Source organism: Onychostruthus taczanowskii, unplaced genomic scaffold (assembly GCF_017590055.1).
Source record: "Onychostruthus taczanowskii isolate IOZ18803 unplaced genomic scaffold, ASM1759005v1 scaffold3, whole genome shotgun sequence".
Lineage (NCBI taxonomy): Eukaryota > Metazoa > Chordata > Aves > Passeriformes > Passeridae > Onychostruthus > Onychostruthus taczanowskii.
In genome coordinates, this window is record NW_024500349.1 from 20726358 (window position 1) to 20751204 (window position 24847).

At 41.9% G+C, this 24847-nt stretch overlaps 1 protein-coding gene across 4 annotated transcripts in view; it reads right to left on the minus strand.

Annotated features, from left to right (window-relative positions):
- Positions 1-24847, minus strand: part of LOC121337971 (sodium channel protein type 5 subunit alpha-like) — a 215118-nt gene that overhangs the window by 98650 nt on the left and 91621 nt on the right. For all 4 annotated transcript variants that reach the window (XM_041408460.1, XM_041408459.1, XM_041408457.1 and 1 more), the window contains exons 9-13: positions 24621-24762; positions 22731-22928; positions 18699-18872; positions 7221-7353; positions 3441-3679 (exon numbers count right to left, since the gene is read on the minus strand). In XM_041408460.1, coding sequence (XP_041264394.1) covers positions 3441-3679; positions 7221-7353; positions 18699-18872; positions 22731-22928; positions 24621-24762 — 886 coding nt within the window. The remainder of the gene's footprint in view (positions 1-3440; positions 3680-7220; positions 7354-18698; positions 18873-22730; positions 22929-24620; positions 24763-24847) is intronic.

A 24847-nucleotide genomic window follows, 5' to 3' on the forward strand; every position in this document is an offset into this window, starting at 1 on the left:
GATTGCAGCAATACCTTGGGATGGAGCAACTTCCCATCAGCACCTCATACCAAGAACACAACAAAAAACCTGTCTCATATTTCTAATTAGCAAAGAACTTCTGAGTCACAGAGGTTAGAGATACCAAAGATTCCCACCATAATGCTCAAATTTTTCCTGGGACAGAGAGCAAGACGAAACTGGATGTCTGTGAAATTCTATCCAGGGGACTGCCTTAAAAGACTACGAGACCACGCCGCACACATTATGCAACCCTCTTGCTGAGAAAATGACTCAGGAGGATCACTTTCTTTGCCTGAATCATTTTAATCAATAGCCTTCTGAGAAAGAAATGTCACAGCAAGGCAGCAAAATGTCTGAGCCTTCCTGAAGGCATCAGGAGTCGTTTGTGTATGTACCAGCCACAAATTCCACACAGCACCTGCTCCACTGCACCTGCACAAGGGGCTGGGTATTTCCTGTGATAAAGGCTGTAAAGAAAACAAGTAGCTTAACATCCCACTGGTGCTAAATATGACACTGCTGATGTGGAGCACTTTGTCTTAAAAAAAAAAAACAAACCAAACCCTTTTATCTGTCGTTTCAGCCATTTAGGCTTTAATGTTGCATAATGGTACCTCAGCTTCTAAAGGAAAAGAGAAATTGAGGGAGTCTTGCTCTCTCCACTCATTTTTTAAGTGGTGGCACTGCGTGGGCAGAGGAACTCTGTACACATGCTCGGCTGGCCTTCTGATCACATTTGAAAGTGTTCATTCCTGTAAGGGATGAACTAAAGGGGCCTGAAAGTAGCAGATGCTGAATGAAGTAGATGGACAATCACAGCAGGAGAGCCCCAGCGACAGGCAGATCCAGAGAAAGAAAATCCATACTCCATTTTCATTCTTTCATTTCTCTCAGAAAATTTGCTCAGCAAAAAGTAAAGCAAAAAGAAAAGCCAAAGACCTGCCCTGTTTAATATTTCCCCTGTTTAATGCTAGCATAATCACTCAAAGAGGGTTAGATGTAATGGGAAGACAGCCAGCCAGCCAGTGTGGGGGCAGAGGGGGGGCTGCCAGTCTGCAGCTCAGGGGATGCAGCCACCTGGCAGCCTGCCCTGGAGCTGGGACTCCCTTCCCTTTCACAGGGAATTGCAAAAAATGTCAATTTTCATTACAAATGACTTTGCAAAATCTTCCACGAAATGGAGTTACCTTTCTCTGACCTGCTCTGCTCACAATTAATCCAGTTATGCGGGGGTTTAGAAAAGCTGGTGAGGGTGAGCTGAGACAGGCTGGGCTCTCACAGACCCAGGCTGGGACCTCAGGAGAAGGGGAGCCCTGAGCCATCAGCCTGCTACAAAAAAAATGCAGGCAGGCTGTTTTGCTTGCTTTACACTTTAGCACAAGGAAGAGAAATAGCTCTAGGCAGTGCTAAGAAGCTCACAGTGGGATTTTTCTTCTCTTTTTTGGCAAAATTTTGCAATATTTGCTTTGTGAAATTTCTCTCTCTGGGAAAAAAAAAAAAAAGTGTCTCTCTGCAAAATTTCCCTGTTTGCAAAAATTCCTGTCTCTACTGATTGTCTAATTTCCTGATGGCAACTGGCACAGCCCTGCTCAGCCCTGGCAGGTCTGCAGGAGCTGTGTTGGCAGGAGGGAAGCCAAGGGCTAAAGTTTCACTGCCTCTGGTCCGCAAAGGGGAAAGCTGACCTGCCAAAAGCAGAGTGAGGAGCAGGCACCTTGACTATCCCAAGTGCCAGGGAGGGAAGTGGCAGCTTTGCCACCTGCTTTGACGAACGCAAAGGAATTTTTTCAAGTCATCTTAGAAGGCCACAAATTGTTGAGCAGCAAGAAGGAATGTTGGCTGCAAAGAAGCTGGGTACAGTCCTGTGAGATGATTTCCAAGCTATCCTTATCTACTGCTTTCTGCAGAGGGCAAGAGCATGGGTTTGGAGCAAGAGGGACCCAAATAGATTTCTGCTTAGCACAACAACAGAGGGAGATTTGCCAAGACATATCAGATGAAAAGCTGGAGACAGATCCCAAAGCCTAGGGGAGTAACCTCAACCTGCCCATGGAAGCCGAGAGCCAGAAAAAACAAGGACCAGGGTAAAGAAAAAAAAAAATCTATCTGTTATATCCCATATTCTAGGGCTGATACAAAATGTCTGGTTATTGCTACTACCCACCCAAACCTGCCAGCATGGGAAGCTTCTCACTAAAGGCAGGTCTCACATCTGCAGTGTCTCTGTGTGCTCCCACTGTGGTCAGCGGCTACTGCAGTCACAGCCCTTCACCTTATCCAAAAGTAAATGTCACTACAACATCACATTAATGGGGCTTGAAACAGTCCATTACCTTCCACTGACTTTAAAAGGAGACAAAGACAACTGGCACAGACTCCTACACTGTAAATACCTAAAATTAGGTGACATTAATCCAGCTTTGAAATACTGCAGCCTCTGTTTTTACAGAAATAAAGGGCTTTTTAACCTCTGCTGTGAGCTCCTCAAATGCAAGCTTGGCAGCATCCACTTTCCAGATTCTCCAGACCACTTATGTCCCTATAGGATATCTCTGCTGCTACCACTACATTTTAGGGGCAATCCCACCATGCCATAGCTAGGTGGCCTGTGCCTTTTCTAATTCAGACTCTTCTACAATTAAAAGGATTCTAAACATTAAGTTTTAAAGCAGTAACACATGGCAACTTTTAAACATAACTCGAGAAAGATGATTGAAGTAAAAGATTTCATTTAGAGTGACCCCCTGGGCCATAAATTGTATTACATTGCCCTTGGAAAGTCTTTTCTGCTGTCCCTGCACCTTGACTGTGGTTTTTCCTCTGCTTTTCTTTGGACAAGTGTGGTCTCTGTTTGCTTTGCATCTCTACACCCACCTGCTCTGGCTTGTACATGAAATTTCCCTCAAAGCACTGGCCGTGCTCTGCTCCCTGTCCCCTCTGCCCCAGGGTTTTCATAGGACCCAGCACATGTAGAAGATGCACATCAGCCACCTTCCAACATAGATACCAACCCATGATCAAACACAATTCCATTTCCCTCCAAGATCTTGCCTTGCTTTTTTTTTCTGTAAGTTTCTGTTTTAGCATAAAAGTCACTATTAGTCAACAGGAATTGCTGCCTTATGGGTGCTTTACTAGAAAACGTGAATGAAGCTCATTAACCTTTCTCTTATCTCATTTCCTTTAACAGATATCTATCAGGAACAGCCCAAAACCATGGCTTTAATGGTTACTAATAACAGCAGAATATGTTAGCTTGATAAAAATAGACACTTGCTCTTCATTCAGTTCTCTCAGAAAGAGGTGGCTGTGAGGACTTGCTTGACAAATGCAAAGCAATGCTGGCAGTTACCAAAATGGGACTTCCCAAGCCATGGCCAAAACTTCAAAAAGCAGGAAATTCACCCCTCAGGTGGCACTCCAAGTTCAGGCTGACTTACCAAATTGCCTATGTACAGCATGTGCTCAAACTCCTTGGTCATCTTGTAATGCTCCAGGGCCATGAAGAGCGTGTTCAGCACAATGCACAGCGTGATGGTGAGGTCGGTAAATGGGTCCATTACCACAAACTTGACAAATTTCTTGATTAAAAGCCAAAGTGGGCAGCAATCCCAAATGAGGAATTTAACGGCAAAGTGGTTCCAGCAGGGAGGACATTTCTGGTGCGATTCTTCAAGCTCTAAGTCACAAGCAGCAAAGTCACAGTCAATTCACACTGAGTTATACGACAAGAGAACACTTAAAATTACTCATTACACAGAGGAAGGCCCACAAATTACCCCAAACTTTTTTTCAAAGATAAAAATATTCCTGTCCTAACAGGCTGGCAAATTACACACTTTGGGGTTTTAGCCAGTTGACCTGCACTTAGCAGACAGTGACCTGTTCTGAAAGTAAAAACCTTTTAAAAGTGTCACAGGCAAAAAGTGAAGTAAATATGTGAAGTCTAGTATTATGTATAGGCTTGGATTCTTACTCTATTTTCCATTTTGCCAATTTCAAATGGATAAGAATACACCATCTTCATTTAGCTTACATTGGAATATCTATTTTTCAGTCCCTGGTCACATTTTCAAAGTATCTTAAGTAATACCTTTTAAAGCAGATAAGAGATGAAAGAGCTTAAATCCAATATTTAAAGCTTATTTAAGTACTTAAGGACCAGAGTATCGCTGGCTGTCTACAGAGTTTCTATCCTTGATGTGCAATCCAAAACAGCATTAAATATCTCATTTTTTGAAAGGTTCACAGACAAAATCAGGGGGCAGATAAGCCAGTTTCAAAACACTACTAAAAATGTGCTTTCTAAAGGTGGTCTTAAAATATTGCCTGTAATACCATTTTTACATGCTCATTTCAGAAAAGAATTGAAATAGTTTCTTAAGTATAATTTGTGTTAAATGGTGAAAAAAAGTCAAGAAAGACAGTTAATGGCTAAATTACAATGATCAGCAGAATTGCTTAATGCCTTCCTTTTCTGATTCCTTTATGGGCATGGAATGCTGTATTATGGTTTTAGTCTATATAATTAGAAGCTGCACTGATAACAGGAAAACTTCAGCCAAGGCTGTTATTTCAATCAGTTCATAAACAGCCTCCTCTCCCAAGGCAGGAAGCATCTGGGACAAGGGGAAATGACCCCAGGCTGTGCCAGGGGAGCTTCAGATTGGATATTGGGGAAAAAAATCTCGTCACTGAAACAGTGGTTAAGCACAGATGGAGTCCCCATCCCTGGAAGTGTTCAAAAACTGAGTGGACGTGGCACTTCGCAAAATGGTTTGGTGGGGATATTCAGTCAAAGGTTGGATTTGCTGATCTTGGAGAATTTTTCCTCAGATTCTCTTATTCTTTATCCACTTTTCTTCAAAGAACAACAGAACTGTGCTATTAGTTGTCTTCCATCAAGCTTTCAAAATACCAAATGGTGTCCTACCTGCACAGGTTTTGCACACACATCTACACTGCTCTAAGATCTTTGGGAAATCAAATTCCTCCCAAGAAATGACTCTTTCCAGCCTCAAAATAGAGGGTTTACAGGTAAACCCTAATATTATTTGAGAACCATGGATTTCAATGCAAATTTTTTTTCTTTTTTTAAAATTTGCTTCTGAAAGCAATAAAGAGTATAGGGCAGTCAATTCCTTAAGGATCTAACTTTCCAGGTAAATCTAGAAATCTAGAACACATGGATCTATAGCCTTATTCTTCACAACATAAGCCCCTTTAAGTCCAGGTCGCTGCTAAAATGTTTGGTTTCACCATCTTCAGCCTCAGCCACATGTTATTTCTCTGTCCTTTTGCCAGGTTCTGTGCTCCTGGACCTTCTGTGTGAGCTGGTTCTGTTTGTTGACCCAGCTGAAAACCAATCACACCAAGTGCAGGAACACAGCAAGGGAAGGAGAAAGGTAGGACTGTCATCTTTTGGCAGTGATGTAGCATTAAAATGCATTAAATCAATTAATAATCCATATCCTTTCCCAGTAAATATGATATTTGGAAAACACAAGATATTTAATGTTTTTTTCTAATATCTGCAAAAGAAAATGTAAAAATAGCCTCTGCTTTTTCTGCTACTGTTAAAAAATTATCAGAAAAATACAGCCAGCACTGTGATGGTTTTTCTCTTATTTTTAAATTTAAACAGAAATAGGTCCTTTCTTGTCTGCAAGGCTTTGTAATGTCTGGAAAACACAGACAGTTGTTGACTGCCCAAGAGCTAAGAACAGAAACCAAATAAGTAAAGGGGGAGGGATTTCTGGACTGTCTGTTTCAAAGTTTGGCACAAATCTTACAGCCATGAATATGGTTAAATCCTGTGATATATTTTTTTCTGATCTGACATTCCCTGTCAACAAGTATTCAATTTCAATGACCAATCAAAGTCTGGGGGTTAGGAAACCTTTGATAAGGATTTCTTCCACATAGAATCATAGAATTATTTAGATTGGAAAAGACATTTAAGATCATTTATTCCAGCTGTTATCCCTTGACTGCCAAGTTCACCACTAAACCACATTCCTGAGTGCCATGTCCTCTGAGTTATCCTAGCCTGGATGGTCTCTATTTCTGTGGTATAAAGGCATAGAAAAATACCATTAGATAAACAAGAACTCCAGAAGTCCAGACCTTTTAGGCATTCTTAACACATTACAAGAGAGCAAATCAGTCACAAAGCTAATTGCTAAAAACCCCACAGAAAACAAATAAAACCTTTGCAGAGTACATTAAACACTGGAATACACCAAAGCAATTATTTCCCTATTAACAACATAGCCCTTTATTCATTCAAACACAAATATATCTTCTGGCCACAATAGTGCTGAATATATCAATGGGGAGGGTAAAAAACTGAGGAGGAAGAAGGGCTTTGTGGTTTCACACTGATGTCCAGGTCCTGTCTGTAAGGTGAGTCCCTCTCCATCAGTCACACAGAGAACGAGGCTGCAGGAGAACCTACAATTTCCCTTGCAACTGTGCTCTTGAATGACATTTTTTGTGCTCTTAGGTGCTACCTTCTCTCTCATCTCTGTTTGCAGTGTAGGAGACACGAGAAAGTACAGGAAGCCCTTTGATGCAACAAGTAAAAAGATTGGGAATGTGGGGGTCTTGCTCTGAGTTGTCTTGCTGTCAGTAAATTTGCCAGAGGAAATTGCAAAGTTCCTGCCTATGGAAACCCAGAGGAGGAAAATCCTCCTGCAGGTCATGAGAAGAGCAGTGGAAAAATTGTTTGAGAAATATTTGTGTGGTTAAATGGTCCTTTGAGCATCCTCAAATTTCATGGTGGGACTCACACACCACACTGCAGTGTCCCTGTTGTGAGAGAGTTAGAGACTTTGAGACATTCCTGTCCCCCCAGTTTGGAGGTTCAGCACGTGGCAGGCTTTCCCTCAGTCCCAGAGAGATGAGACACCAGCACAGGTACAGGCAGTCCCCCAAAACCAGGCTGGTGCTCTGCTGCCCTGCATTCCAGTGAGCCCTGTGTGCCTCTAACACAACGACAGCACAAAATCTTAAATCTTACAGCTCCAATTCTGATTATATGGCATTTTCTCTGCATTTTTACCAGTCCATGGGTAAGATGTGCTGCCTCTGTTATAGGGGTTGCAATAACTACCCTTCGTGCCTTCTTTCAAAACAACATCAGGGCATTTTGTGTCAGTTTTTTCCTGCTTTTTAACAAAGATGTGATTTTGAGCTGGGAAACTGAGGATGTCTCTTACCTTCCAGGGCACTGGTGATGATGCTGACAGCACTCACTGCCCTCTGCCTCTGAAAGGGCTCATCTGAGTGGTCCACTGAGGGTCGATGGGGCATTAAAAGCTGTTTCTTGCTTGCCTCATCCGAGGGGGAAGTCTGTTTAAAGGAACACACTGGATCAGCACAGTGAAACCAAGGCAGATACTGGGTAGAAATTTCAAAACTGCCTAAGCATTAATTTTGTCATCTGAAGAGTCTAAAGCATGCTGACTTCTGAGTTAAAGGCATGGTGGGGCACAGCTTTTGAAAATGGCACTTTGAGCAATTTTGGAAAATTTGTTCTGCCCTTCACTTTCATGTAAACTGTGGGTGAAAATAAAGGAAGGCTCACGATGCCAGAGGAATAGCAGTGCTGCTTTCCTGTGCTCTTCGCTTGTGAAAGAAGGCCTGCTTAATTACAGTAATTAATCCATTATTTCTGAAATGTGTTAAGTATTTAATTATACAGCTAGAAAAAGAAAAGGGCGTGGGTAACAGCTCCATTGCAGACCTCTGATATCATACCAAGCAAACTGACTCCCCAACACATGTTTTTCCTTGTTCTGAAACACTGCCAAATCTCAGGAACATATTGTCATTGTGGTGATCTTTGGTGTTATGGATTCTGAAGCTCCATAATTAGGGGAGAGACTTAGCTTCGTTTTCTCAGGAAAAAATAAATAACCTAACCCTTGTTCTCATGTTTCTCAAGGAAAAACATAAAAAAAAATCCCAAAGAAATCAAATACCAGAAAAACAGAACTCCCAAACTGTCTTTGTTTAATGTCTCATTTTAAATTAGTTTTATGCTTTTTGTAGGCTTGGGTTTCTGAAGTCAGACAGAAATACAGTATAGCTGAAGACGCACACTGCATGAAACACTTTATATTGTCAGCTCACAGGAGCAAGATGTTAAGGCTTTTGTTATTACAAGCTCCCACTTCATATAGAGAACAAATCCCACTTGGTTTACTCCTCCAGATCTCACACAAGTGGAAAGAAAAGTGGTTGAGGTGCAAGAATCTGGGAAAGCCAGGTTCAACATCATTCTCTGTCAAAGACCTCCTGGTTGAGACCCTCAGTTTCCCAAAATAAATATTCAACAGCCCCTGCCCTGGTCCTCAATCATCCAGGCTGTGAGGTCTGAGACACTGTGACAAGACAGGTGTAGATGGATGGATCCTGATGGCTCTTGTGCTATAGCTCAAGGAAACAGGAAAAGAGAAGAAATCTCTACAAAGATGAGAAACTCTGGTTTATTCAGATATCAGAGCAGCTGCTTTAGTTTCTCCACGGACAAATGAGCTACAGGAATTAGATTCAGTCTTCTGGATCTTCTCATCACTTGGGTCTGCAGTGCCCACCCTGATCAGCACCTGGAATGCAAACTGAGATGTGCCAAAAGCAGCAGCTACACAGCTCTGCTGTTTGTGCCCTTGGACCCAGGATCCCTCCTCTTCACCATTTCTCTACCAAAATGCTCTTCAAGAAAGGCAATTCCACGAGAGAACCAAGAAATAAAGGTGCTGAAGCTCTACAAGCTGTCTTTCTGGACTGTGACCTCTTCAGGGCAGGAGATATCCCAGAAAAGGGCAAAGATGTTTGGCCACTGCTTGACAATGAAAATTATAACCAGGATGCTGGTCCCAGGTCACTCCAAGTACTGCAGTTAAAAACACCAGTCACTGCATGGCCGGAGAAGAGGAAGGACTTTGAAAGCAAGCACTTAAAAACATCAGCTGGGCCAGAAAAGCAATAATGCTCCAAAATAGCCTTTCCCCCCCCACTAAAATGTCCTTTTAAAGAAAAACTCAACAGAATCTGCTCATTGTCCATTGAGTTACTGATTAAGTAATCCCATAAGGAAAGTTATAACCAGAAACTCTTCAAAGAGAGTCATGCAGAACAAGAAAACACTCTCTCCTTGGCTTAGGAGCCAGGGAATACCAGGAATGGTGTTTCAGATGCTTTAGCTTGCTTGATTTCCTTTGCCTCAAAAACATCCAATAAAAACCAATGAAACAACAAATGTTTTATTAATGAAGAAAACATCTACAAAATTGCATAATCATTCACAGCAGTTTGGAATATGTAACAAATACATGGTACCAAAAAGAAATAGCTAGACAGGGTAAAGGAAAACAGGAGGGAGAGAAATTTTAAAGTAGAATAATTAAAAAAAAAAATGGAAAAGCAAAGAAAAAGAGGGAAAAAAAACCCAAACCACAAGTTTGCCGCTGTAAAATGAACAATAAGAAAACCTCAAATTTCAAATCTCTGTGCATTATTTCAGTCTTTTTAAGCTCTAATATCTCCCCATCCCATCTGATCTAAAGCATAGGATGTACTAGTAATATGCCATCAGACAACCTCATTCCCAAGAGTCCCTTATCTGAAAGCCACCTTTTATTCACAAGTGCAAAGTGGTAGAAACCCAAAGGAAAAACATTCAGAGGTTCATTCTTCCTATTTTTTTCAAACTTATTTAACTAAACCAAGCCCCTGTTCCCTGCCAGCCCCCTGGCACCAGGCACACAGCAGAGTTTCATCCCTAGAGCCAGGACACAGAATGTGGCAGCAATGCCACTGGGCAAAGATTTGCCAACAGAGCAGTAAATCCAGCACGTAGTCACTTTGTCACTTACTAGGAAGAATTTTTCCAGGAAAGAAAGTTTCCATCCAGGTGAATCGCTTAAAATTACTAAAGCTGCTTAAGGAAGGTCATAAGCTTTTACCTTAGGTAAAGAATAGTTATGTGTGGTTTTGTGTTTATATTATTATTATTTATTTTAGAACAGAAATAGCTGAGAGTCACACAAGGAACCAGCAGCTTTTGCACTGTGAGACAGAGACAATTCCAGGAACTGGACAAGCAGGCATCATAAAGGCTATTATCATCTCTGAGGAAACACACACAGGCACAGTTTCTCATTGTACTTATATTTCTATAGAAATTAAGCATAAAATAACAGCAGTCCCCACAATTATGCAAGGAGTGTCCCTGGGATCCAGATGAGAAATCACAATGGAGTTAAATATAGGCACCTGCAGTAGGAAAAGATTATTTGTGTTGCCCCCTGATTGACTGGAAAAGTTCCTCCTTTGGATTACATAAATTCTATAGAGACAAATATACTATCCAGTAATTTACATGTAAATGAGGATGCATAACAGAGATATTTTCTTCTCACTGCCTACAGTTTTGAACTATGTCAAAACGATTATGTGAAGATGGGCTTAAGCATAGCAGCATTTTTAAAGACCATTTTTGGGAACCAGGACAGGTTTAATTTTTCTTGTACACTTCAAAAATTTTCAAGCATAAAAAGGTGGGCAAGCCACGCCGTGAGCAATGGACCCAGCAAGGCACCAGCACAAATATTTAATGAAATTGGAGGTGGCCATAATAGAGCACAGCATTAAAAAGAAACTACCTAATTTTGGGGATGCTTGACTATTTAAAGAGATGCACCCTAAACTAAAGCAGTTTGAAATAATTGCACCAAATCTGAGTGATTTACACAGCGAATATACAAAAGCAAAGTTTGAAATGAGCAGAAACAGAGCTGTGGTGACAACTCTGTGTGACAGCATCAGAGGGAGCTTTTATCCATATAACTTATTGAAGGATTTTTGGATGACTTATTCTGTTGACCTTTATTTCTGAACATGGAAACTGCTAACACTTTCCCTTTTCACCAGTCCTGTGCCAAAGCAAGAAGTGAAAGAGAGAAATTTTACCTCAGGGTGATTTTAGGATGAACATGAAAACCTCAAACCAATGTGGTCAGCAAAAGCCTTTTATGCTTAGCTGAAACAAAAAGCAAGGTCCTTTTTTGTTTGTTTTTCTTTTTAAAATAATATAATCTAAAGATAAATTCCTAAATCCTTATTTCAGACCCTTGATAAACAGCTTGGCCACTCTCCAGGTGTTTTCCCTCCTCTCAATCTAGCAAATCTCAGCATTTCAAGTTTCCTAGAAAAGAAAGCAGAAGTGTGACCAAGAGGAAATTCAGGAAAGCCTGTGTGTGCAAGAGCGTGTCCACAGGTTACTCCAGCCTCGTTGCCCATCCCAAAACCATGTCACAGGCTGCTCTGCCCTGCTCCTGGACTGATGGGAAGCTCTGGTGAGGAGGTGCCCCAGGGAGAGCAAAGCAGTGGGGATCACCACCTAACAGCCAGTGCCCACTTGGAAACCACCACTCTTTCATTCCTGCATCCATTTCTCTTCCACTTCCCACCTCTGGAACAATTGTAAAGTCAGGTTAAATTAAAAATCTTGTGATTTCCCTGGACTGTTACAGGAAAGGCTCCAGCTGGATTTAGGAGGCAAGAAGGGATGGTGTTTTGTGTGTTCCTTAACCCTCTAGAAGTTCTTGACAGCCACAGGTGAGATCTCACTCAGCCTCATCAGAATCCATGGATAAATTGAGCTCCAGGTAAGAGTTCATTAACTAAATCAAATTCTGCCCAAGCATATCAATACCTTGTGAAGGGAGGTGTTATTCTAACCTCTTAACTAAGAAACACCAAGACACAACAGAGCAATGCAAAGCCACAAATAAATACTGCGGGAAGGTGCAGAACCTTGAGGTTGTTGTGTGCCCTTAAGTTACTTACATAATATATAGACTTTCTCTAAATAAGGCAAAAGCCAAATGTCACCCAGCAATCAGCAGGAGTGTAAAAATGTAACATTTTTCAAAACTCTCAGTTTCAGCTCAAAACAAAACCAGTTAGGACTTCTAGCATAATCACCAGGTCCTGCTTATATCTTATGTACACTGGGGTAAGTTTGATAAAATCAGCAGCTGCACCACTTGAAGAAAGCTGGTGGGAGAGCAGGACAGCCCTGAGTCCCCTGCATTTCCAGAAGAGTGACCAGGACTTGCCATGGGTTTCCTGGGACACACTCCCTGCACCCCTCAGACTTGACCACCTGTTGCTCTTCCCCTCCAGGTGATGACTGCCAGACCCAGACCTGACTTTGTGAAGGGTTTTTGCAGTCCACACTTTCATATTGCACTACTTCGCTCTCCCTTTGACCTCTGCAGGCCCTTTGGCTGGGACCCTCACAGCACTGAACCCTCTGTGCAGCCCCCCACAACCTCTCCAGGCTCTTCCTAACTAAGAACTAGCTTTCTAAAACTAAAAACAACTCCTTATAGGAACTCTCTTGTGGCATGGGGTGTGGCAAAGTGTGCAGAGATGCTCCCTGTGGAAGGCAGGATGTTCTCCTCTTGCTCAGGCTGTGCACTGAAGCCCCTGGAGACTTTCAGGACTACTTTGATGCAGATGAATTCATGGGCAGGTGCCACTCAGCATGGACCATGCTGACCACAGTCAGCAAACCTGATGACCATCAAGATTGCTCCAGATGGTGAGACTGATTGGCTCTAGCACCATCCATTGGGATAACCTAGAATCCTCCCTTTTTCCTCAGCTGGATTTAGGAATTAGGGAGAGGAGATGGACAGTGCAAACACACTTGGTTTCTCATGGAAACCCACTCATCCATTCGTGCCAAGCAGCCAAGGCCATCTGAAGAGCATTTGAAACTGGATTTTTTTATCTTACATGCTTTTCTGCAGCCAAGTGCCAGGATGTCACTCCTCTGAGTCACCAGCCTGAACAGTGGGATAAACTGCTGCAGCATCTTCTCTCTTGGGAGAGGGCAGCTGAGCTGCACAGATGTTTTCATGTCAGCTCAGCTGCCACCTGCAGCCATTCCCATGGGGAAATGGCCCTTGGCTAGGATAGGGGGTAGCAGTTACAATCACACAAAGGAATGGAAGTTGTTCATTGTGGTCCCAACCCAACCACTTTGCCTGGGGTAAACTGTCCAGGGTGAATATTTCCAAAGCTGATCAGGCTGAAATGCTCAGAAGTGGTTAGGGACTGTTTATGCTTTCCTGGGGAAACCTGAGGAGAACCCACTTTGGAATAATTTGTGACAGCTATGGGCTAAGTGATTATTTGTGACTGAAGGCCCACAAGTTGAAAATGCAAAACCAGAGATGGTCAGATCTTGTTTGATGTTTGCTCTGTCTTTTAAATGAGAAGTGCTCCTCCAAGCTTTCCCCAAATCAGAATTCAGTGATCTCCCCTCTAAGCAGCAGTCTGATGGGTCTGGTTTGTGTTCAACTGACACTACTCAGCATCATAGAGTGACCTAAAAAAGTGCATCCTCAAAAATCTAAGGCTGTAAGTTGTGGTTTTTCCCAGCTCCGTCTCCCCAGGTGTTCCATTTGCATGAGCAAAACCAGTTACACCTCAGGAAGCTGCAAGTCAGGGCTTAAGCCATGTTACAGTGATGCATTTTCATGGACTGGCCCTTCATTTCTTGCTCATGAAAGATACAACAGATAGCCCAAGTGGGTCCTTTTCCATAGGCCCACACTTGCTCAAAATAAATAACAGCAGAAGGGTCAGTGAGGTTAATGAGGTAACTGCAACATCTTTCTTTCTACCTTCCCCAAACATATGAAGAGACTGTAAAAAGAAACCAGAGCTGCTAACAAAGAACAAATTCACCTACAAATTTTAACATGAAAAAGGTGAAAATTATCAAATGCAAAGCCGAGAAACATGCTGATTTATCTCCAAGCAGGCTGAGGGGTCAGATTTGCTATTTCCTTCTGCCTGAGCCACAGCTGAGGCTGCAGTTTGTGCCCAGTGCTTATGACCCCTGCAGTGAATACATCTGTACAGCAATGGGCCCCTCGCCAGTCTGCCTTCAACTCCAGCTCACATTTTCTGGATAGATTAGATACCAAACCTGTTTTTGCAAAAGACACAACATCCTTCACATTGCATCACTGGATGAGCATCTGTCACTGTAGTGCCTGGGTGTTGTTTCCTAGATGGCCAGGGAACCGCCAAGTGAGCTCACCCACCCCAGCCACTCAATTTCCAGCATCCATTTATTCAAAAGGCAGGAAGCTGAGAAATGAAAATAAATGCCAGCAGAGCTCAGAGCCTCCCTGTCACCTCAGGACCCAGTCCTGTAAAATGCTGATATTTTCTGTGAAGGGTTGAGTGCTCTTGTGCTTTGCTAAGCTTTTTCTGACAGCTGGGACAGCCTGCAGAGCTGCTTTCCTTACAAAGAAAAAGAGGACATCCTCTGCTCATCTACTGAGGTCTTACAACTTTGGTTCAGAATTTTTTTTAACAAATGCACAAATTTTCCTCTCCAGCTCCTTTAATACACTTTTTTTTTTTTTTCCCACAAAGCTAAATCCAGTAAAACTTCCCTATCTACAGCATTTCTGTTGCTCAGCTGTTTACAGAATTGTAAATTCTGTAAACAGCTGAGCAACAGAAATTGTAAATTGTCTCAGGACAATTGTCCACAGAGAGTAAAAGTGAGATTACCAAAGTCCTAAGTGAAGGAAGATGTGAACATCCAAAAAAGCAGCAACAGTCTCAAAACTGTCAACAAAACAGATAATTCTCACACCAACCAGTTTCCCACATGCAGCTTGGCCCCTTCTCTCATGGGTGGTGTGAGAGTCTATTTGCAGAACTACAGGGAATGCCCAGATAGGTGAGGAAAAAAAATTCAGTCCAAACCCTGAAAGGAATAAAGCTGCTTGGCTCCAGAGAACAAAAACTGCTTCTCAATTTACTGATAATCTGACACCACAGCTGGGATCCATCACACTCACCTTTCTCTTTAGGAGATACCTTGGCTAATACATGTTATAATCACATTTGCTTTTTTTCCCCACCAACATAACCTGGTTTTGGCACCTTGTTACTCTGAGTGGGCTTTATCTCACCTAATGTAAGACTTGTGGTTAAAGTGAACAGAAAAAGGCACTTCCAAGGAAAAAGATTATTCTGGTCTGGTTTTGATCCCTAAAATGAAAATAATTCTGCCCACACTGACTGTAGTACTGACCTCCATAACTTTGAAGACTGTTGAGAGTGATGACCTTCAGTGCAGATTATCTACATAATAAAAGATAAATTCACACTACCTCAAACTAGCAACCTGTCCAGATTGCTCTGTCTGTGTAGCAGCTATTTCCAAAAGCACCATATCATGGTGTTGCTCTGCAACAAAGATGCTGGCAATCTGCACAAGGGCTGAAATCTGTTGATCATCTGCTCATATTTCCTGGGTGTTATTTGAACCGGATGCTAAACCTTTCTGGGAACTACCTTTGGACTGAAGGAACAGCCCTCCTCAAGTAGCCCAAGAGAAGACCAGAAGAAGTCAGATGCAAACAGAGACCAACCAGCAAGAGAAAACACAGTCACAAGATGGCAAGATTCACAGAATCATTTAAAAAACGTAATTTTCTATCCACCAGACAATGTCAGGTATTCAAAAGTCAAAAGAAATCAAGTTTAAAACTGTCCCTTTAAGAAAATAAAATCTCTGTCAAACTCAAGATTTAGGTATTTGCCTCCTGAAGAGAAAATCTCACCAGAAGGCATGAACCTCCCTGATGAGGCACTAAGCAGACATTTCTCAGTGAATTAACTCATGATCTTCCCACCCTGCCTGGAATGGTGGGTCTGGGTTTCTCACTGTAGACTCCATATGGTGTAAATAAATTACAGCAATCTCCAACAACATTTAGAAGGAAACGAGAGCGCGAATCACATACAAAAGTTATAAAGTACTCACCAGGTCGCCTGTCCCAGGCTTTTCCATAATAACTGGGGGGAGCAGTAACCCTGCAGGAGAAGTAGGGTCTGGGTTGAGTGCCCCGGTGCCTCCTCCTATCAGGGAAACCACACCATTGCAATCCACTGAGCTGTTCCTTTTGCCCGTCTGGGTGTAGTTGGGAGTAGTAGGGTGAGAACTATGGCTCACTTGACTTTGCACGCTTGGACGCCTCCCAGATCTTGGAATTAAGAGAGAGCCCCGGTGGCTTTCATTTTCCCCAGCGATGCTGATCTCGTCATCGGCAAAATCTGTCTCGGAGCAAGTGTCTCTGCCACGGAGTCGGAAACTGAAAACGCTTCCGTGGCTGGTTCTGCGCTTCACCAAGTTTGCACTGGGACCATAACTAATGCCAAGGAGAGTCTGGAAACCCCCAGAAAGGAAAAAGGGGAAAGAGAAACAACATTTTGCAACATGTTTTTCAGGAGCGAGGAAGTTCTGGGGGAGAGCAGTAAGTTCCATTTTAAACCAAGCGCTTCAGAGAGAGAGAGACTTAATTACAGGTATTCAGACTCCGCAAAGTTAAGAGGTTGGACAGTCATTCCTAGCCTTTAGGAATTTGTCTAACACTTGGCAATTAAAGATGTACTGAAATAGGAAGGGTCAAGGTGGCATTCAGCTCACAGTGTGATACTTCCTTTGCTTCTACTCCCCCCCATGGGACAAGTGCCAGAGGACCTGGGAAGGCAGCAAAAGGAGTGGAAGACAGGAGCAGGGAAGGGGATCCAGCTCCAATCTACTGCATTATCACACATCTTCATAACAACTAGGGAAAGAACAGTGCAGTGGGGAAGAATAGATAAAGAAACAGGGCAGGAAATGAACTGCAGGGAAAATGAGAAGAAGAGGGAAGAAGAAGAAGCAGAATACGGCGGAAGAAGGTGATAAAAGAAAAAGGAAAAAAAAAAAAAACCAAAAAACAAACCAAGAGCAAGAAGAGGGATATGGTTTATTAGTTTGTAAAATTATTATCTCAATGCACATGGCTGCTTAAGGGCTAGGTAACCTCAGTACACAGCAGTCTCCCTCACTTAAATATCAGCCTTGACGATCCACTCTGACGTCAGTTAGTGAGACTGCAACTCTGCCAGAGCATCAGCAAGATGTAGCCAAGGACTAAACACACCTAAAATCCGGCAGAGCAAAAAGGATCTTCAGAAAATGTGTAAGGAATTCAAGTTTATCCCTTTCTCTTCTCTCTAAAGAGGAAATTACTGGAGTAAGAGCATTTAGGCAGAACATATTTTTGACTTTATGCCTGCACAGAATTTCCAGCTTCTTCAGAACTTTCCCATGAGCCAAGTATCTATGAAGAGAGGTCAGATTGCCACAGCACCCACAAACCAGACAAATCAAATGAAGCCTGATTTCATACTGTGCTGTAGCTTACACCACTGAGTTATGTAATGATGCTATTTAGTGACACTGGTACACGGAGGAGTACAAAACCCAGGCTCTTTCTAACTAAAAACAACCCTTTTGGATTGCTACCAAATTTCAGCTGGTCAGAAATCCATGCCTGGGTTTCCATGGCACAGTCATTGAGACTGATTTCTGATGGCAACACACTTCCCTGCTAAGATAGCATCTGAATGATGACTCAGCCTTATTCCCTCCAACCATGCCAGACACAGCCTTGCAGAGAAGATTTACTATCAGCTTTGAAATGTGTCTCCCATGCTTCTCATGCATATGACATCCAGGGGCGAAAAGTGAAAAAAGGAATATTAGTCTGAGGAATAAAACTGAAAATGCACAGCTCCAAACCATGGTGCTTCTGGCACGTGGTGTCCTGAAACCCATCCAGAATGAAGCTAAAGAGCAATTCTGGGTTTAGAAAAGGTGCAATTTGTTACGCAACCCTCTTGACCAATGAGACAGCAACACAAACAATTGGATTAAAAAATGCATGTCATCTACAGAAATCCAGCTCTGGGTAAATTTTGTGAGCTGAGGAGTCATTAATTGGTCACATTTACTTACACCACTTAACATGTTTTTTATGAGCTTTTTATGGTTGCCAAGTATCCCTAAATTCACTGACAACAAAATAGAAAAGGACTTAGCCCGTTACATGGCTATTCAAAATAACAAAACAAACTGATTTAAACTTTGCCCTCAGTTAAACAAAGACAAATTATCTGGAGCTATTTATGATCCCTTGATACATACAGCATGGGCAGATTCATATTCATGCATGTCAGGAACATTTACATAAAACCTTATTTAATAACACTGTCACTCTGTTTTTCTTCCCTGCAATAGAAAGTAGAAATAAGTGCCACAAAGTTTTGACTTGGAGGCAACTAGCAAAAGAATATAAAAATGTTAATAATGTCTTTGTATAATATTTTAAAAGCCCTCAGAGACAAGTTTCCTCCTTTTCTCCTCCCCTCTTTTATTTTTAAGCCTTGTAGGTTTCCACTAAGATTTTTTTTTTTATCTCTAATAGGGATAGGATAGATATAATCAGATGATTGAAAGAAAATAAACCAGATTGAGGGTAATCTTGAGGAAGAAAAAAAAAAAGGAAAAATAATTGAAAAAAAACAAGTTTATAAAAATGTTTAATGGGCATTTAAAATTCATTTAAAAAATGAAGTGGTAATATGTTTCCTTCCACTGTTCTAGCACAGACTGCATGCTGTATCTGCTATGTTAATATCAGTTAAGATATTAAATACCTGTTTCTTCTCAAAGTTTCAGTTTAAATTTCCTTGCTCAGAGCCTGGCTTGTCCAGGAAAGTACAGTGTGGAATAAGTGATGTTTCAGACCATGGCTTACCATCCTCCTTTGACCATCATCATAGTCACACTTGGGATTCCTTTGGTCTTCCCCATACTCATCTGTCCCCAAAGATTTCTTTTTCTTTCTCTTATTTCTTCTTTCTTTCGCACTTTTAGGTGACAGTTCCAATGAGCTGAGTGACATTGAATCAATTCCTTTAGCTGCTAGTGCCTAAATCAGAAGATTGTAGAAGGTATAAATATTATCAATTCAGGATTTCAGTGAAAACTACTACTGCTCAGAAATTACTTTTCATCTGAAATTTTAAGGTTGTACAGGAGAGACATTAAAAATTTCTGGAAATAAGTAATCATAAAACTTAGGAATGGCTGCATAAAAGGGTGGTTTTTAGGTGGAACACACAAGACTGTTTGACTTATCATGAAGGAACAGCCTGTGTGCACACGCCGTGCACACATCTCTGGACAAACACTTCTGGTGCCAGGCAAAGAAAAATCTCAAGCTGGGGAAGCTCAGATTAAAGACCCCCTGGACCTCAGCCCCTTGAAGGGCTGGACAGGAGGGCAGCCCAGCTGGCTGCTGGGATTTTCCCTGCCCTGCACAGAGGGATGCCAGGAGCAGCAGGCAGCTCAGCTGGCGCGTTTCTGTAAACACTTATCCCGAGCGCAGCGCAGGCAGCTGCGACCAGAGATGCAAAGAAAGAGCCATGGGCTTAACTGGAGATAAGGCAGCCTTTGCTGTGCCATGTGCTCCCACGCTGTGCTGGCTATCTGCTGGGATCTCTGCAGGAGCAGGCTGATAACACAGCAGCTGCTGGGAGCCCTGCAGAAGCCCAATTCCAAAGCCTGAGCACCAAAACCACAGACCTGGGAGAAAATGAGCAGCCAGGAGGAAGGATCGATAGGAGCTGGGGGAGCTGGGGCCCTGTCCCCAGCACAGGCAGGAGGGGTGAGGGGACCCTGGACACAGGGGTCAGGTTTGGAGGTGCTGGAGAACCAGTGGTGGCCACATCAGTGGCCTGGAGACCAGCCCAGTGCGGAGCCCCCAGCTGAAACACCTGAAGAGAGTGAATTGTTAAAAAAAAGCCTCTCAGGTTCCCCAGAACAGGAGAAACAGATGAATCCTCAGTGCTATTGTCTGTAAGCCACTAGAATCAAACAGGCAATCATCTCTCCACTGCAAAATACTCCCTTCCTCCCACAGGCATCAGTCCAAGGAAAGTGAAGGCACTTAACAGCCATGTAAAGAATCAATCATGTATTTCAAGAAGTAGTGGTAGCTCTATCAAGCTGAGAGCACAACAAAACTTAATTCCTGTGGGAAATATCTTTCATAAGCAAGCTGCTTAGAGCAGAGAGGAGGAGGGCTCAGACACTGGTCTAGGTTGTTTTGGTTGGTTTGATTTTTTTTTTTGGTTTTTTTTTTTTTTTTTTTTGGTTTTTTTTTTGGTTTTTTTTTGGTTCACCTCACCAGTGACTTCATTAGTGAAGGTCACGGAAGTGCTTTTTCTTCATAAAGATTTGGCAAGTCTTTTGGTGTTAAGCTCAGATTTAGGAATGTGTTAGACCAATTGTATAAATTGACTGATAGTCCCCAAGCAGGTCTATATTTCTGCTCCCTTTGTACTGCACATTATAAAAGCTGGCCTGAACAGTTTTGTTTTCCCTTTTTGATTGCTGTCATATTTTGTTGATCTGGAAAATATTTCAGTTTGTGCTACTAAACATGCTGCACTCATACTGCAAAATAAGCTAATTTTTAGTTTCTTATCATTTTCTTACCTATTGCTTGAATTGTTTCTGCTCTCAATACCTCTCTCAGATAGTGAAAAAGGATTTGGACTGAATTGTTCCTCACAGCATGGAGGACCATAGAATCACAGTACCACTTGTGTTGGAAGGGAGTTTAGAGTTCATCCAAGCCCCCTGCCATGGGCAGGGACACCTCACCAGTTTCCTCTGTGCTCCATGCAGCCTGGGCTCAAGGATGTCCCCATGTCCTGCCTATTTGCCCATTCTGTTTGGGTTCCTGTGGCTGGACCATGTCCTGTTCCTCAGGCACTGTGGGCCATAACCCACCGCAACAACTCCAGGGGCAGGAAAGGTGTGTGAGACCAGGCATACCTGGCAAGGACATGGTGGCTGAAGGATGGGAGGAAAGCTTAGTTCACGTGAGCCCTGATATGAGGATTATGCAAAAGAGAGCTCTTGAGGCAAGAACTTAGTGGTACGGTGAGAAAGTCAAAACCAAGACCTTGATTGAGGTTTGGAGAACCAGATTAAAATCGAGTAGCTCTGACTAGGGGGAGATATCTCAGCAGGACATCTGAAAGCTCCATGGTGCAGCCACCCAATTCCTTTTCCTAAGCCTCTCCTTTCAAATGTCTACTTTGAGAGGCCAGGAGTTGATTTGCAGAATTACTGGACTTCATTAGTGAAGGTCACGGACCCAAATCACTCCACTCCTGAATTTCCTTCCCATAAAACTAGGATACTCCAGGAGTATTGCAAATACAAAGAAGCATTTTTGAAGCACATGGAGTCTGAGCAGTGGCAAGAGGCCCTGAAAAACCTTGGAGGATATTAGTCACTTCTTCTTCCAAGCAGGCTTTGGCTGCCTGAGCTGGGAAGTCTGCTCAAGCTGCCCTAAGGCAACAGAACAAATGATGAGAAAGCAAAGAGCTGCTCTCCACTCATGTACTGTCCACCCTTTGCACTGAACAGGGCACAGGGAAGATGAGAAATGGTTGGCTGAAGAAAAGACTCTATTATAAAGCATATAGACAAATGGGAAAAAAATCAGATTTTCAGGGGCAACTTTGTTTTTTTGACACATTATGCTTTCCAGGCTTAATGTTCCTTTTCTTTGTGTACACACAGGCTTAATTGAAATCAAAGCCTTCAAAATGAAATTCTTAAATATCTTTAATTATAGTTGGGGCTACCAAAGTTGACTGTTATTAGGAAGAGCCCAGCTGGAGTCAATACACATGAAAATTTGTACAAAATAAGTACGAGCTGGAGCTCAGTTTGTTCCCTTAGGTTATGGCAGAGTTACTCTGTTCAAAGTGGCTGTATATGGACTAAATTGCATTTACCTATTACTTAAACTATCAAAGAGGATCTTTAAAAGGACTTAAATGATTCATAAGCCTCTACTAGCACTTTGTCAAGAGTGAATTGCATTTTCTATTTTCTTTCTAAGGATTTAAATGGGCTTTGGATTAGGCCCTGAAGCCATATGTACCCAAAAGAAAATTATGTATATTAGTTTATATTGTGTTTCAAGGATTTATTTCTCCAAACTATAGTGCTACATGTTATTTCAGACTAATTTTGTTATTGTCTTCTTGTTCACACCACCTAAAATGTTCTCTTCTGCTGTTTAATAAAAGCTTTCTACCCCACACAAACCACGTGCAAATTAAATACTGTTATTAAGGCTATAAGGCTACATCCACCATTTGGCCTCCCTGGTTTGTTTAAATTTATGACATAACATTAAATCCATCCTTTTGCATAATTTGCAGATCTTAACCTCAAGGTCTGCCTGTTTACTTTTCCAGGAACGAAGCTGTATGTGCTTCAAAGAGGTTAATCTACATCTTTACCTTCATTATCAAACAATTGGATATTTATAGCAGGTTGATCAAGACAGTGGCGCAAACAATGTGTGCTAAAGGGGTGGTGGAAGAAGGTTCAGCTGGGGCTCTGGCTGAGCTACCAAAACAGCTGGGTTGTGCTCAAATGCAGATGTAGTTTAATCACTAAAACATCTCACATGCCAAACTATATTAATTTTCTCTGCTGGCATACATGGCATGGTTAAACCAGTGCACTTCTGGATATGTAAGCACCAAATGATCCTACTCCTAACAGGGAGAACTATAATTTTTCTTTCACAAAAAACAAAATTGCAATAACTTCGTCCAGTACAATAAACATTAAACTGCTTTCAAACAAACTCTTACTTTGGTTATCACACAAATGTAAAATAAAGAGGATGTGAATCCCAAGGTAACATTTGTTCAAGTCACCCAAGGCTAATCATGTCACATAGTTCACTGACCTCCTGCTCTTTCTTCAACATCTCCATGGCTTCCCGAAACTTTCTTTCCTTCTCCTCTGTTTCAGCAATAGTGGCTTGGTTCTGCTCCTCATATGCCATGGCCACAACAGCCAGAATTAGGTTGATCAGGTAAAACGAGCCCAGAAAGATGACCAGCATGAAAAAAAGCATGTAGATCTTCCCAGCAGATCTGAGAGTCTGTACGTGCAAAAGTAAAATTAGCAGTGCTTTACCATGTTTTTAAAAAGAAAAAAAATAAAAATAAAGAAGGGTTTCCTTTAAAATTAGATTTATAATATAATTAGATACAGCCTTTGTTAATAGTTCAAACAGAAAACCTTTGATGAGAAATGACAACCACATACAAGGAAATAATCTCCTCACCAATAAATTTTTATACCTTAATCAAAAATTGTGTGCCTTGCAGTGAATTAATTTCTAAAAGAATAATGCTTTCAATTATTTTCTCCTGTATCAAATATCTCTGCTGGTTTTCTTTTAGAATAGATATTAGAGTCAGTTGCAGTGAAAAATTCCCCCACAGTTCAATCTGGTTTTGTCTAGTGTGTAGAAACCACCCAAGTGGGATTCATGTTGGATCCCTTCAGATGTGTACAATCCAGGTCCTTTTTCAGAGAGAAAAATACATGTTTAGGATGCAACTCAACCAAAAATCAGGGAGATGTGTCAGGACGAGAAGAACCAAACCTTGGGCTCTGTTGAATGTATCCCCTGGTCCTTCACTAGATTTATTGGCACAACTGGAATTTAGGGGGACAGCATATGTGTAACAGATATGTCCCATGCTCAGTGAGTTCATACTACTGACAGAAAACACTCTGTGATAGTATAAGGTCAAATAATAAAATGGAGTGATGTTCATCCTTATTTGCTGTGACAGTTTCTGTCTTCCAGAGTTGTACACGTAGCTCTTTGCCAAGCAAGTGAATACAGCTGTTTAAAGAATCTTCAATTTCGTTGTTTTACATTTTCCTGAAGTGAAATTGCGTAACTGGCTGTATGTGAAGCTGAAATCCCCCAAATCTCCAGCAGTGTTTACCTCAGTACCTTCAGAGTGGTTCTGTCAAAGTTATCTCCTGATTTCCATATGATCACCTTCCAGTTTTGGCAGGTTTGAGATGCAGCAGCAAATTGTCAGTGGCTTCATGGACAGAGAATGTAATTCAGTACCAAACTGGCAGATGCAGTTTGGATTTTGCACACATTTCAGGAAATGCATGCTGAAATGAGCATTTACTCAAAGACCACCTTGCATGTGACTGTGAGCTGAGTCTGGATCTGTTTGTGCCTCTGCCTGTCAGGTGTCCATGATGAAGAGCTTGCATCAGAGAGGACTGAAATGCATCACATAGTTTTGTCTTTTTCTGGATTTGTGTTCGTCACCACGCCTTGCAAAACCAGATATGACAAGAACACAGGTGCTTCTCTGGCCTTTTCTTGAGCTGGACTCAAAATATTAACTTGTGTTACACCACCCACCAAAAAATCACCAAGTGGTGATGTGGTGATCTTCCTTAAGTGGTGAACTTCATTTAGACTCAGGTGAATTAGTGTCTTTCTCTCAATACCATTTTTTTTCAATTTCCCCAAACACCCAGACTAATGTCTTCAGACATCATCACTCTTAAGAAAATAAATTATTAGAACTGATTGTCCTTCTTCAGACATCATCCCTCTTAAGAAAATAAATTGATTATTAGAACTGATTGTCCTTCTCCAGAACATCTGACTATCCTTCTCTAGAACATACACAAAGCACAGTTTACCTAATAACCAGCAATTGTTTCTTGTCTTTAACCATTTTATTTGACAGTATAACAAGGTGATGTCTTTATTTTTATTTTTAACAGTAATAAAATGACCTCATACCTGTTGGTAAAGACGTTCCCAGTAATCTTGGGTCATAAGACGGAACAAGGAGAGAAAGGCCCAGCCAAAAGTATCAAAGCTTGTGTAACCATGGTCAGGATTTTCCCCAGCCTTCAGACATATATATCCCTCAGGGCACGTGCTGCAAAACAGCAAATACAATCTGTGAGATGCCTCTTCAATGGCTGCAACATGGAGAAAATGATTTCCAGGGAAACACATCCAAA